This window comes from Dromaius novaehollandiae, chromosome 3 (assembly GCF_036370855.1).
Source record: "Dromaius novaehollandiae isolate bDroNov1 chromosome 3, bDroNov1.hap1, whole genome shotgun sequence".
Classification (NCBI taxonomy): Eukaryota; Metazoa; Chordata; class Aves; order Casuariiformes; family Dromaiidae; genus Dromaius; species Dromaius novaehollandiae.
This window is the reverse complement of record NC_088100.1, coordinates 24,834,213-24,850,095: the sequence shown is the minus strand read 5'-3', so window position 1 is coordinate 24,850,095 and position 15,883 is coordinate 24,834,213. Positions and strand designations below refer to the sequence as shown.

Genomic DNA, 15,883 nt, shown 5'->3' with positions numbered 1-15,883 from the left:
TAATAAATTTGAAGAAGCACAGAGCCATCTGGAAGTGTGTACTGGGCCCAGGTTCACCTGGGAACCTTTAGGATAACTATGTCTTTCTTCTTATGATTGCCCAGAGCAGCTTTATGCACTTACGTCCTCTGGTGTCATCATGACCACATTTTTCTGTTCACTGGTATTTAAACATTATTGTTAGTTCATAGGAGAATTAAGGGAAAGATGTTTTTTCTAGAAGCCTGGATGAATTTGCATGGAAAATATATTACATATCTTCCTTTATATTTCTTTGTCCAGCTGGAATACACTTCTTTGCCATGCTGCTTAGCCATTAATTCTACTCAAATCTGCATTTGTACCAAATTTGTGATCTTAATTATAAGGCAATGAATGTTACTGAGCAAAGCTCTAGTTTCCTTTCACATAACCTTGCAAGTAATGTCCTTGTATCCCACCATTGGAGTTCCAACTTAATAGTTTTTACGTATATCTTTTTACGAAAGACACACCAAAAAGAAAAGGGAGTTTCTGTGCCTCTGATTAGATGAAGAGTTCAAAAGACAAAATAAGTTATCACTTTTTAATGTAGTTGAAACTATTAAAACCTGAAGAATGTTGATTAACTGAGTGACTTTTTGTGCATATTTTCATGTAAGATGAAGTGTTTCCTCCTTTTATGAATGTTTCATTTTTTAAAAAATAAAACCTAATACACATGATTTGGTTAATGCAAAGATGTTGTTAATTAAGCAAGTTTAGTCATGCACCTAACTTGCTACCTTATACTTTGCATTAAGTAGCTATCTTGAAATGGCTAAAGATTATGTGCTGCTAATAACTGCGACACATTAGAAGGTTCCTAACAAATTTTCTTTGTGAACAAAGAAGCCCCTGCTGCTGTATATACAGTCAGACCATTAAAATTATTCTCAGATTCATTCTTTCACTTTGATCTGCAGAAATGAAAAACTTTGAAAGCTTAAAATTATACCCAGGCTGGGGATAATTGACATTTTAGGGTGTATGTAGAGCTTATGGTGGAAAATTTCATTCAGTTAATTCTACCTGCTAAGGTACTTATGGAGTTAAGATTTTGTATCCTAAAATCTTCCTTTTCATCCATTAATTCCAACTTTTAAAATTCAAAATAGCTCTAGGCTATTCAATTATTTTATACAATGATAATCTTTTATATCTTTTCTCTGTATGTTGTCATCTCAGGACATGCAATATGTAATTTTATTTTTTCTAGTAACCATATTATTCATCTCTATGTGAAACAAATAGCTTCTTGTGTGTTTTAGAAAGGTTGATTAATGTGTTTTGGATTCATTTTTAAAGCATAATTATTTAATGACCAAAATCATGTCTAGAACCTGTTTTTGTTTTGAAATATGAATCAACCTTTTCAAATATTAAAATATAAATAAATGCAAATTTAAAGAGCTTAAGAATAATCAAGATGTGTCTGTAATACATCAATTACTGCATCTATTACTTCATTTCACTAATACAGTGTCATTGCACTTATGTGTGACTTCTGGTCTGGAAAGAGATTGATATTTACATATGTCAGCTTTTATGTGTGTCATAAGAGGGAGATAGAGTGCTCATTCAGTGTTAAGTCTTGTTGAGTTTACAAACTTGTCAGTCTGCACTAGAAAAACTGCCATCTCTTGGAATACCTTTCCACAGAGAATTTCTGGGTCTTTTGATTTCTTTAACCTCCACACAGTATTTGACAAGGCCATCTTGTAGTTGATTCTTGCAATTTTTGGTTTAATTTGATAAGTATTCAAAACAAATTATTGAAGGAATGGATGTGCTTGGATTTATCTAATTCTTTTTTTCCCCTAGAACATTTCTATAGGTTGGTAATATCGCTAGGAGATTGTGCAAATGATGAAACAGAATGCCAAAACCTGTTAAACTTAAATTATAAGTGTTGCAGCCTGAAGCCCAAACCACCAAATATTTCTTAGTAATCTAAAGGGTACTGAAGAAACAGATGCAGTATACAGCATCTATACATAATTATTTTTGCTTCAAAGTCCCACCCATCAAAGCATTTAATCACATGCTTCACCTGAGAAGGAGTAGATCATTAAAGTAGATTCAGACTCCAAATGCATTTAAAGCAAGGCAGCTTGGCCTGAGTAGAACTGGTATTTTAGCAAGGGAGATCCAGTGCTGCTTGTCTTGCTGCATGAAACATGAATTACACTATCCCTTTCTCCTGCTTAATACTGTTCCTTCATTAAAGTTAAACACTTCCCAAATACTGAGCTAAATTAGGATGTTAATGCATGTGCTAATTGTTTATTACTACAATTACAAATTTTTAAAGTCTGATTTCTGCTTACAGTTACTGCCAGTCATTCTTCTGTTCCATCGTGTTAGAACCAGAGCATATAAAACATTTTAAAAGAGCTCTTTCTCACTGTGTTATATACCAAGTAAACCAATGAATACTATTGCCAAAGCTATGGAAGCTCTAGCTGGCATGAGCCCAGCAGAGAAAATGGAAGACATGTTCATTCATTCTCAGAGAAAAAAAATAATAGTTTTTTATCAAATGGGAATTTAAATCATCAGTATTTTTAGGCTTAATCGTACAGGTTAGATGTAGAGTGAAAAGCTGTCCATCATGCCAATGAACTCACAGCCCCTCTTCAACTATTTCTGCAGAAAGGCCTGAGAATACATAAGGTTTGCAGGGTTTAATAGCATGGCATGTTGAGAAGCTCCAGAGTTAAGCTGTGTCCACTGAGAATGCTATGTCTCCATGCCAAAGACATGTCTGGTGGTTAAAGCCTCTTTGATATTTTCAAATCCTCTGTTAGAAAAGAGAAAAGCAGAGTTCTGTTAAACTCTATGGTAACCGATGTTTTCAAAAACAAACCCAAACCTGACTAGAGTCCGTACTCCCCTCACTGTTCTCCCTACCCTGTGCATCAAATCCTTTTCTGAAGTCAGTCTCATGGAATGCAAAAGCACATGCCTTTTTTCTGATGGTACCTTGAACAGCTGTGTGCAATGGAGATAAACAGAGAGGCTATACTGAGAATGAGAAAACACATTTAGGTGTGTAATTTAAGACAGTGTCTTAAATTTCCTTGTCATAACTGCAGGTTTGTAAATGTTTAGTTTATACTCACAATACAGAGCAGTATTGTTAGTGTTTTATGGTAAATTTTGCTAATTAGGGCATAGTGGTGCCAAAGTTTCTACATAACTGGTATTTATTTCTAAATTTCGCAAACATGAAACAGGAAAAGCACTGTCTACTTATTCTTAATACCTTCCTTGTTTTGAAATTTGGAAATTCTGAAATGAAAATTAGATAGGATACAGATAGTCTGTGAATGAGCTTTAAATGTAAAGAAAAGTAACTTATATTTGATGTGATAGAGGGCAATATCCATGGAAAGATGTGAAAAGCACGAAACCATTCATAACAGCCTAGGTAAATGAATGCTTATTGTAGTACCATTTTGAAAGACTATGCAGAGGTACGAATGGATTTTTCAAGGCTACACAAAAGCCTCTTTCATTAAAGAAAAAAGCAAAATAATGAAAGATTGGGTGTGTGACTGGATGAATAGGAGAAGACACGTCTAAGAGATGCTTCAAAAAGAGACTGTGGGAATTAAACATTCAGGAACTGAATTACTCTGAGCAAAGGTGATTCTTTCTCCTCCCTCATGTTATACATCTCAGCAGCAGTGGACAATACACTACACAGCTGTGGATAAGGGGGAAAACAGACAGGACTGAAACAGGGGAGGATTAAGGTCTCTGGCAGGGATTCACCTGGGCATATTTTCATCTGTTTTGAGTAGGAATGATAACAAATCTTGGATGTAAAAAAATAAAAAAAAATCTTATAAAACTTAGAAAATATTGAAATTTGAAGTTCTAGGTAAATACCAAAATACTGTCAGGTAAAGGTTTTTAGCACATCTGAATCTAAAAGTATGTTTATGTACATATTAATACACCAAAGTCCCTGGTGTCTCTGAACCACTAAAATAATACATGGTTTCACTAATTTGAGAAATTTATTCCATTTTTCCCACCGGGAAAGAGAAGATCAGGCAGGCTGGTTTTACAAAAAACTGGATTTCTTTTGTTATGACAGCATGTCATACAGCACCATCTGTTACAAAACACTTGACAGTTCACTGGGGAAAGCAGAAGCTAAAACCCGGGCCATGTTGAACAAGGCCTGTGGACGTCCAGGAAGAGGTGCCGAGTTTTGGACATATGATGCCTGCTCCATTTCAATATTTCTCAGGCAGCCTGAATCACCTTTCGCCAGTGTCGATTCACAAGTGTGCTAACAGAGGAAGGCTGTAGCTGAGAAGAAAACTTTGCAAAGATCAGGCTCCACCTGGGGAGATCACTTCATTCAGGGCTGTGCATAGGGTTTCAGTCCTCATTTCCTGGTGTCCAAAAGAAGCACATTTTCTCTAAAACAGTGTCTTTCTTATATGAATGGATCAACATTTTAAAAATACATTTAATTTATACTTAATGCTCTAAATCGAATAATATATTATCTCCCTTCCTCTGGTCATCTTGACAACCTTATCTCTAGCTATAAATTGGTCTGGCCTAATGACCAAAGACTGTAGTTTCTATTTATAATCTTACTTTATGTTGTGAAAACCATATATGAATGTGATGTGATCTATTTAAGCCTTCTATTTAGCTATATACCAACTATGCTATAATTTGTTCATATGAACTGGATTTGTACTCATGGCTGTGTATTTTTATTTATCAGGAAATAATCTTTTAGGTAAAATATCTTATTTTACAGCCAGGAGACTGTTTTTATGTTGTGTCTGGAAACAAGTTTCTCGGAGTATGATAATCCTTCATCACCTCATTTAGAGATCCTGGAACAGACAATATACAGTACAATAAATGGGGCTAAAGAGACACATGGAGAAAGAGATGGTTCAGCTTCTTTTCTATCTTTTAAAACCAATCTATGTGCCAAAGTAAGAAAGGAATATAGTTAAATGTTGAAAGATACCGCAATTGTTGCAGTTTCTCTATTTTAAGAGGAACCTATGCTCAGGCATTTTGATACTTACAAGAGCTTTTTGCTTAGTTATGTTTCTTATGTTTTTTATTTCTGTTAATTTTCTCCTGTAAAACTTCAGATTTCATATAAATTAATTTCTCCTGATGCTGCTGGAAGGGGCATAAAGATTTATAGCTCTTAACTGTAAATATCCCGCTTGTCACCATTCTTTCTGCCACTGCATTCAATTTGAAAACATACCTCTGAGTGGAAAAATCAGCCATGTTTTACATCTGATTTCTCATCACCTTCAGTGGTAATGCTGTCAGCTGCAGTCCACTCAGACTTACGTAATTTATTTTGTCCAGCTAAAATATTACAACTAAATCTGTTTGTTTTTATTCAAGAAGGGCATCCTGTTCTGTTCTTAAGAGTTTTCCCAAAATGTTTTAGGATGAAGTATGTGATGCGCAAGTCTGCTAGCTGTATTCTCCTGCAGGAAATGCAGAAAGGCAGGAGGAGTGCATAACCATGCATGTACATACATGTGCATGTGTGCTAGATACAAAGCACGTGTCTATTTGTCTTCTATATATCATAGTATTGTGGCTGCCGTACTTGTGTCTTATCTCTATGATCAATTAACTATAACTCCATATATTGCATAAATATCTTTTTACAAATTAGGAAGACAAAAGTGAAAACTGGATTCTTAGTTTTGAGAGGACTGTGAGTTTATGTATGTGTATCTAAATATCTGACAATCTGTAGGGAAAAAGAATGGAGGAGGAAAGGAATGGAAAAGTATGGACCTTCTTCTCTTTATGTTCCTGCCTGAAAGCAGAAAATAGAGATGCTGAGCCTCCTTTGCATGTGCAGATGTTCAGCTGGTCACAAATGAATTACTCTGTGGGGTTTTCTATATATTTTTGAGATTAACTATATCCTCATTAAAATATTTCTTTACTACAGTTGGGTTGTTTGCTTTTATCTATTTCAAGTCTTTTTATGGGCAAAAGCTTAAGTGAGATTTTATTTTCTCAGGCTATCATAATCTCCCAGTGGTATATTGTGAATGTTTCAAAGGATGCCTTCATGAAGTGTCGTTTTCCTTGTCTGGGGCAAGATGTGGATACTAGTGTGTAAAAAGACAACTGACCATGGGAAATCTACCATTTATTTTTCTACAGAAGGAAAACACACTTTCTTTATCATAGTGAAAGAAAATAAGTAATACGTCCAAGAAGTCAATTAGATGGGGCTTAATTTTTTGTCCTAATTTTTGTGGTTTCAAGAAAAAAATATGAATGTGCAGGTGGTTAAGCTCAGGTCATGGAAGTTAATATACAGGAGAAGTGAAGAGTCATCTTTCCAGCTGTATAACTGACAGTTTATTTTCTTTTACTTTACTTTGCAGTGACCCAAGGTGGGGATGCAGTTGCATCTGATGCATGTCCTGATCCTGGAATTCCTGAAAATGGGAAAAGGGTGGGCTCTGACTTCAGGTAGGCACACTTAATTTTATATATCACCAAGAAGAAGATACTTACATGTATAGCATCTGACCCAAGTTGACCCATATTTGCATTTCCAACCATGTGTTTGATCTTTAGGATTGATTTTGGTTAGGAAACAACTACACATCCACACTGGCTGGCAGGTCTAATGGCATTTGTAAACTGGAAGAGGGTAGGAAGGAGAGTTTCTTCTTTTTGCCTCTAGACTGTAACAGAAATGGAAACTTAAAAAATTTTAGGAAGATTAATTTTGAAGAGAAAGAGCCCTAAAATAATTTTATTTTTATTTTGGAATTAAATCAATAAATCAATAAATAGTTATTGAATGGTCTAAATAATAATCTCAATAGCACATCTTTTGACCCCACCAGAAGAAGCAGGTCCAAAGATCCAAACACGTGGGCCCAAACATGGGATAGCCTAGCAACAAAAAGAGAACATGAAAATCTCAGGAAGAGGGAAGACTCAAAAGAACATCAAATCTCAAAGTATATTTTAAGATATCTGCTGAGATCTAAGATCGAAGAACCCTGTAAAACATGCATACCTATATTTTGAACACAGTCTCTTAGGAGTGAATGTGGGTTAATGGAATCTTAAATGTCTGGAGCCTATTTATGGGCAATGCTTAATCAGTTGATGGAATAAGGATATTCCCCTCCTTCTTTTACTCCATTCAGCCTCTGATAATATTTTAATTTAACCTAATGTTGTATTTCAGTGTTTATGGGGATAAATGAATGTGTAAGGTGTTCAAATAATAGTTATCAGCAACATCATATAAGATATGATAGATAAAACCTGTTAATATATTTTAATCACTATTATCTATCTATGTGTTTTATCTGCATGTTTTTGGCCTCCAATTATGACTGTTATTTGAGAGAAGCAATAAAATTGTATTTTGCTCATAAACCTTTTTATCTGAAAATTGATTATGCAACAGTAACTGTCTTCCTTGTACTATAAGGTCATTTTTTAGACCTACTTAGAAGATATCTTAGCTATCTTAAAGTTTAATTTTCTATAGCTAGCTTGAAGTTTAAATAGAGAATTCAGCTGGAATTTTGTTTTTCTTTCTCTGAAATGACGAATTAAGCTTTTCTGTCTTTAAGGGAAAACAATGCTGCTGTTTACATTTTTCCAATGTGGAGAAAATAAATACTCTGTGGAGAGTAAAAGAAAGGCAATGTTTTTTTTCTTTTTCTTCTTTTTTTTTTCTTTTTCTTTAGGAGGTATGTAAAGACTCCAGAAGGAGCTATTATTGTCAGGAAAATGATGACTGTGGATATTAATCAGAACTAAAACATCTGAAAATGCACATTATTCAAAAGCTTTTCCACTCTACTGAAAGGCATGTAGTGAGTGAGATTGATGGAAAGACAGAGGGTTTATTTTCAAGTTAGCCTGAGACCCTACAGATTCAGTGATGACAGGTCCTTTGAAAAGGGGTTCATAGTTTCCAGAACACAATAATAGCATTGATTCTAATATCACAAAGCAAACAAAAAAGTATTGAAATTTTAACCTTTTAATTCCCTCTTCTTGCCATGCTTTTACTATTTTCAGTTCAGGTAGTGGGGGATGTGGTTTTCAGTGATTTCAGACAACCCAGTAGATATTTGGATTCAGTTTGAGGGAGAAATGGCTACTGAAACCTTGCTAGATGAATGAGAATATAATCAATGCAATTTTGCATTGTATCACATTTGATTTTTGTGGGAGTTCTCAAAATGATAGTTTTTCAATGAAATATAAAATGGATATAAACAATAACATTTCCAGTCTCAAATATTATATGGTACATATGATATGGTGAAAATCCCATCATTTTCCACAATTCCACTGACACTTTTAATATATATTTTTTAATTTACAAAAAACCCTTTTTAAAATTAAATGTACTTTCTTATGTTTAGTATTTATTACAGATTTTTTTCTCATTAAAAATGATTTATTTCAGTCAAGTCCTAGCCTTCTTTATTAAAACAGAAATTTTGCTTTGATGCGGTTCAAATTTAACATGGAAGAAGAAGAAAGGGAAACTGATTTCTTCCCCCCTGTCTAAAGTGTGTATTTAAGAATAAAAGAACAGAACTAAGACTTTCAGTGCTCACAGTTTCATTCAATGGTAAGAGAGGTAAAGATGAAAATTAAAGAAATTAAAAATATGAATTTACAAAATCTGAAAATGAGTTGAATTAATAAATTCCTTTGAAATTTCAGATCAAAGTAGTCTCTTCCTTAAAGAAAACCCCATATTTTAATTGAAAAATATCAGGCAGAATCAATGGCGAGATTAAGTAATTCAGATATTCCTCAAGAATTAAGGACTCTTAATGCAGACTCTTTTGCCCAGTTGCATCACCTGAGATGCTTATTTAGAAATAAATCTGGTTGTCTGGAAACAGAAAACACTCAGCTGAGGTGATTCAGCTCACCTAAGATTTCTCATTATTGGCTGTTCTCTGAAACACCTAAAGTTATGTGGCTCGATTCAGCTATCTGTAGCGTATGCACTATAGAATAATTTTATACGTATACATATTTTATTATTCAGTCTTCAACCCACCAAAATAAAAACAGACAAACAAAAATAGCCAAACTAGAAAAACAAACCTTAATCTTATGTTTTCTTTATGTTGTCTTAGATGCATTTCATTTATGGGTGTGAGTTTTAGAGTCTCTTAATAGAACTTGACCTTTTAGCTTACTTCATTAGTTATTTGCACAGATTTTAATTCCCTTTATTATGTACACTGTAATACAATAGCCTGTACCTCCATTCTGCAGTTTTTAGTAGCCTCCTCCAGAATATCTTTTGAATACTGCTTTCATTATTTTTATGTTGGTAGAAAATGCAAAGATAAAGTGGATGAAAATATTAGTAAAAATTGTATCATTGTAACTGCATGGATTAAATTCATAACTAAAATTGTAGGTATCTGTTCAGAATAAATATTTTTGATATTGATGTAATTATGAAAAAACCTGTTCTAATCCTGAAATCCTTCACTTAAGAAGATTTGGAATATTTGTCTTCCATGTGTTTTTTTTTTTTCCTTCTTTCTTTCCTGGGGAAGTAGTCAGGTATTTCAAATTAGGAATTGCAAATCTAGACATCGTATTTCCTTCTTTTTTATGTGTGTGCCCATTTCCTTAATACTCTTTTAACATCATAATAGTAGCAGACCCGGAAGTTTAGGGAGAAGTTGAAGTTTTCATGCAGGTTCACACGTCATTACATGTTGGGGAAAATAATAGTCCAATATGATTTTTAAGGCTTCTATTTGATTCTCAGTTTACATTTTCGCAACAAGGTAACTTTTTTTTTTAATTTGCCATAGAAAAAATTTTCATAGCTTATAATTTAAAAAAGATATATAAGCAATTGCATCTCAAAAAAAAAGGGTGTTTAGAGCATTAAAATGCCCAGATTAATTCATCAAAATATTTCCCTTACCAAGAAGAGAACCTCTAATCATTAATAAATACTAGGTATGCATTTGGAACAATGCTTAGTCTATTTTTCACCTGAAGATATTAAGAATATACTGAAGGATAATAGATTGTGGCAAGTATAAAATAAATAAAAATTTTAGAAAATGATTTTACTCTGCAAGGATTTTATGCATTTCTCATGAACTACTAAAGGAAGGGGCCAATACTTTTCCCACCATTCTGAATTTGTTACATTTAACAACCCTAGCATCAAGTGCTAATAGAATTAATTTTTTAAAAGCCATCCCAGATTTGTAGAATCTCATTCAAGCTTAAAAATTGTAATGGTCCTATTAAATTTTTGCTGAAAGAAAGTATAAAAATACATTGTAATATTGATAAGCAATATATTTAATCTTTGGTATGTGTTTAGGAAACTGATAAAATACTTGTTCTTGTAAGGTAGAAATGATCTGGATGCTAGTGAGTGCAATTATCTTTGCTTTTGTCCACAACACAGTTTTAATCACTGAGCTTTCTGACTGCCATCCAGCAATCCCTGGTGTTCAGGACTCATTGACTTAAGAAGACAAAAGTGAGAAATTGTCTGTGTCGAGACCACTTAGTCCACAATAAGAGATTATCAGTTATGGAATGAAAAGCAGAAGAACAGCTAACAACAAAATTGGTTGATTGTCACAGGCAATCAAAGAATGTCACAAAAAATAGAAATGCTTTAGGGCAGAAAGACACAAGCGGAAGCAGAATTTTTGATGATATTTTGGAAAGCCCTGTTTGAGAAATACATAGTTTACTGTATAGTACAGTTTACTCACTCTACAGAAAAGTTGATCTGTACTGTTCAGTAAGAAATTCTTTCAAAAAAATGGAATGAAGTTATAAAACATTCCACAGAGCAAAATTTAAAAGTTAAATTTTGAAAATAAATCAAAACTGACATCATGACAACATCCTTATGCTTTTGCAAAATATTTTTGCAAAACATTTTTGTTTTAGTAACCTTCAAACGTGTTATAACAATGAGTGTAACAACAATATTTAAATCCTAATAGAATTTATTATTTTTATAATTTTTAGCAGGAAATTTCAATGAAGCCAGGAGTTTTTCATGGACCACTGCAGTTTCCTCAAATTAATATTTCCTGATAGAATTACATGTTGACAAATTCCCATCTCTAAGTGCTTAGTTTTTCAGAGTATATAGGAAGATTGAAGTTACTCATGAAGTGAATTTTCTTGCCTGCAAGAACAATTATATGTTTTTTATCAAATATATCTCTTAATGGGTTCACTGAAATCATTGTTGAAGGAACAAAACTTAGTATGTCTATTCCTTTATAACCTTGATCTTATTTCTTAAATGGTGAACAAACTGAATAAAGTAGAGTTGCTCCCTGTAATATAAGTTGATTTTTATATCTGATTAGAATGGAGCAAAATTTTTGCTCTTAATTTCTTCATTTGACTCTAGAAATGTTGTCATTGTTTTTGTCATTTGGTGGAGAATGCCTGATGTGCCTTTTTAATACAGGATATTTCACTTCTCTCCTTCCTCCTCCCATTTTTCTGCTAGGGTGGGTGCAAGTGTACAGTTTTCCTGCGAAGACAATTATGTGCTGCAAGGTTCTAAGAGCATCACTTGCCAGAGAGTGACAGATACACTGGCCGCCTGGAGTGACCACAGGCCAATTTGCCGTGGTAAGTGCTTTCTTTGGAATTTTTCCTGACGTTTGAAAGTGTAATTTAAAATTTTTGTTTAGAAAGGTAATTGAATGATGTTGGAAAGAAAGCAAAAACCATAATAACATCATATATATATGCAAAGATCTTTCTGTAGCATAAGAAGTTTTAACAAAGCTGACAAACAAAGGTGTGGAAAAAATATCAGTTTAGGGAACTAATTCCTTTTAGTACTGTAACATTTCATTTAATCTCATTTTTGTCACATTAAACATATTCTGACTAGGATCTAGCTAGGTTAAACCAGCTAGTTATGTTTAGGTTAAATTGTTCTAACTGAAGTCCTGAACAGCAGCAGTTCTCAATCATATTATGTTGCTATCAGTCCCAGATTCTCACATAGTCGACACTTTTTGCTAAATTCCCTCTTCTTCCATCTATTTTGCCCGGTCTTACAAATGACCTAACCTTCTGACTTCATTTCTAAATATTTTCTCATTAGAGACTGAACCAATTTATAAGTTTGGGAATTTTGTGTGTGTGTGTGTGTGTGTGTGTGTGTGTGTGTGAGAGAGAGAGAGAGAGAGAGAGGGAGATTGCTTGCTTGCTTGCTTGTTTGTTTTTACATTGCAATCTACTACCAGTGATAAAATAGAGGAAAAAAGATGTAAATGCTGTCATATTACTCTAGAATTTTGGTAATTAGGAAAGATAAAGAGTAGATAGCTCTGTACAGTAACTTTTCCTGTTTTTCTGTAGAAACATTGATTTTGATGGCACATGTTAATGAAAGTCTTAACCCTAGAAATGTGCTTGCATTATGTCCTGAGTACCAGACAACCTAGTCAAGATGGACAGTAGAAATTAAAAAAAAACCCACTAATTAAAAAAAAAGGTCAATATATTTGATTTATCGTTTTGAGGTAGATCAAAGAAGTATTTTTCATACCTGACAAAATCTTCTGGTGGACACCAGTTACCAGGCCAGAAAAAGATAAAGCAATTGTGGAAAGTATGGATTTCTGACATCTGGACTGAAATGTTTGCTTGTTCAAGAATGAGCTAAAGGATAATCTCACTTATATAAAATGTATATACGTATCAAACAAGAGGACAGATAGGACTTCTGGAAGAAAGACCAGTCCTTGATCAGCCTCCAGATGGAGATTTCCATACAATTCTTCTCGCAAGATATAATCAACCCTGCCAATGTTTGAGATAAGTTATCTCAAAACAAGAACTATACCAGACTGAGAAGTTGAAGAATATTTGTTTCAAGGGCTGTTCTTCAAGTTGTCTTGGAGATACTTACAAAATTTGGCATTAAGTTTTCTTAGAAATTTTGGAGAATTATAAAAGAAGTATCAGCTGAAGGTCCTGAATTATTTCATGCTAAAACTGACAACGTATGGTATACACTAAAATTTCAAGAGGCTAGGATTGGTGCAATTTTATCTAACTCAACATACAGGAAACAATTGAGATGATAGAGACTGCTTGAATATCTACTCATATCAAAGACCTACTTAGTCTTCAAGTCCCAATTTTATGCCCATAACTTTAAACCCTTAACAAGGGTATCTAATTTAGAAGGTAGTGGCTGCTGGCTGTCAGTATAGTCAGTGGAGAAAAACATTTCCAGTCTGCTAAGTGATTAAGATCATAATGTGAATTGTTCTGCCTCTGTTATGTATTTTTTTTCTGCTGCAAGAATGGTTGTTTCAACCTGTATGATGACACAAGTGATATTCTTGCTAATTATGCTTACGTCATTAAAGAGTATGAAAGGTCTATAAAATTCTTATTGGAAAATTATTACAAGCTATAAAACATGTGTAATGTTAAATGGACATACTCATGTAAAGAATGGACAATCTAAAACATAGCAAAAAAACAAACAAACAAAAAAAACCCTCTTTCCAGAGCAGCAAAGGAATTGTGACTCAAAAAGGTCTCGAGCTCAGTGTCTCTATAGGTTGGTGATACATGTTTTAAATTGCACATTTCATTCTTATTCAGGGTTACACCTAAATGAAAAATCTAAATACATCTCTCAGTGTTTGGTTTCATACTACTATGAAGGAATCTGTTCATACAACTCCATTGTTCACTCTTTTCTCCTCTCCTGTTGAATTTATTCTTGTTTGCTAATATATTTCAAAAATGAGCTGAAGTAATCTATGCATGGCTAAAGTAATGCTCAGCAGAAACGGGCTATTGGCTTCCAAATTATTTGTATGTTATTATTAGAATTTGCTGTTCCTTCCAATATATTATCTTCAAATCTTTATTATGCTTTATTCCCTCCAGTAAACCACTAACAAAAAAGGATACATTAGTTTGACATCTCTATTAAAATCTCAGTCCAAAAAATGAGTTAGTTTGCTTAACCATACTTCCAAAATTGTAGCTAAACTTTCACAACTGTCTATGGGTCAAGTCAGCCAGTCTCTGTAAGTCTTTTTTTTTTTATTTCTCCTGAACAGAGATTAATGCTGTTTAGGCCAAATGATATATACTTCTGGTTGAATATTACAGTGAACACTGTATATGGTGTACGTTTGTAGACAGTGAGAGGTGAAAGATAAGTTTTACTTGCAGTAAGCTCTGTGTCCATATTCTTCCCAGTCCCCTTACTGACCTTCAAGATGCCGCTAGTCTCGGTACTCATGCCATACATTTAATAATACAATACATGATACATAGAATTGTTTATCACATTTTGCAATTGATCATCTGCTTAGGGTTGAGAAGTTTTTAAATTAAATGCAGCTATTGCAAGCTTCATCACTTCCATCCTATAAGATTTACTGAAGGATCTGGACTTTGCACTTACTCTGGAATTCTGGCTAACAAAATGAGAAAGTGGGTTACGAAGCTGATGACTAGTCACAGGGACTGTCTTACCATTGGCTGGCACCTTAATTATTACACTGAACAGCATCCAGTTCCAATGAGTGTGCTTGTCAGGGCGCCCCGTGGGCTGGCTGCTCCCTGGGGCTGGGTGGGCTCACTTGCCAGCCAGGCAGGGCCATCCCACCGCCCTGCCAGGGAGCAAGGCACTGGAGGAGAGCAGGGTGGAGGAGGAAGCTGGGGGTGCTCCAAGCCCAGGTTATCAGGCACATCCTGCAAGAAGGCACGTCGAAAGAAAGCCAGGAAATCAGGTCATGATCAGGGTGAGGGCAACCATGGTCAGACACAGTCCCGTGTCTCCTAAGATGTAGCTCAAATAGGGACTAAGGTCTCAAGCTTAAATGAAGCCTCTGGGCCCATGGGCAGTGGTTGTGAGTGGAGGCCCCACATGAGGGTGGTCAGGGCCATTCAGGCCTATTAGTGCCCCCAGAGCCCTGACAGTGCTAGTATAAATGTTACTGGGTTTTTTGAACTCTACATAGAAACCCACCAGCAATTCTTTCCTATTTTCTTTAAGTGGTATACAAGGCTGCCCAACAAATTTTCTGCAATGTTTTGCAGTACATCCATTTCCTAAACAGATTTCTAGGCAGAGCTTCAGCTGAAGAACTTGATTGCAAGATATTCCAAGAAGACCTGAGAGAAAGCATGACTAGTCCTAGCTTTTATTCCTAGTGGATGGCTAAAGAAGACAAGGCACAAACTATATTCTAAGGCCTATTGCCACCAGGTTGCATCTCTAGTTTAGTGCCTGCTGTTGCACACCTTGTGCAGGATTAATGAATTATAAATTAATAAATATGAATTGGCTGTTGGTTGGGATGCTATAGGCTTCTACCAATTGCTGGGATGAGAACACCCTCTTTCAGATTACATGGATCTGCTCTTGTTATTCTAGTAGTTGGGAGAATCTATTTTGCTTGATAGACACATGCCAAGCTTTCTACAGGGCTAGTAGAGAGCATATAGTGACATACTTAAACACAAAGAGTTATGTTTTTCCACATCATAAGCATGGACAGCTTTTTAATGTTCCCCAGTGATACTTTGGTAGAATTACCTATGTGGATGATGGTTTTTTTTGGCTTCTGCTAACAGAGACCGTTAAGGGAGGTTTAAATGTGATGTCTGAGACGTAATTGAAATTCATGGAACTATATTAAGACATTCTCTACCATAAAGATAGCCAGACATTTTCACAGAAAACAATTCTGTGAGGTAAAGAAATGCCATTATTCCATTCTCCAAAATGGAGGCAGGTACAGAAAAAGGCAACAAGTAAAATTTTCAG

The 15,883-nt window shown here is 34.6% G+C and overlaps 1 protein-coding gene across 1 annotated transcript in view; it reads left to right on the top strand.

Annotated features, from left to right (window-relative positions):
• CSMD1 (CUB and Sushi multiple domains 1) overlaps window positions 1–15,883 on the top strand; it is a 1,240,345-nt gene that overhangs the window by 798,539 nt on the left and 425,923 nt on the right. The window contains exons 8-9 of the mRNA XM_026097018.2: window positions 6,438–6,525; window positions 11,573–11,697. Coding sequence (XP_025952803.2) covers window positions 6,438–6,525; window positions 11,573–11,697 — 213 coding nt within the window. The remainder of the gene's footprint in view (window positions 1–6,437; window positions 6,526–11,572; window positions 11,698–15,883) is intronic.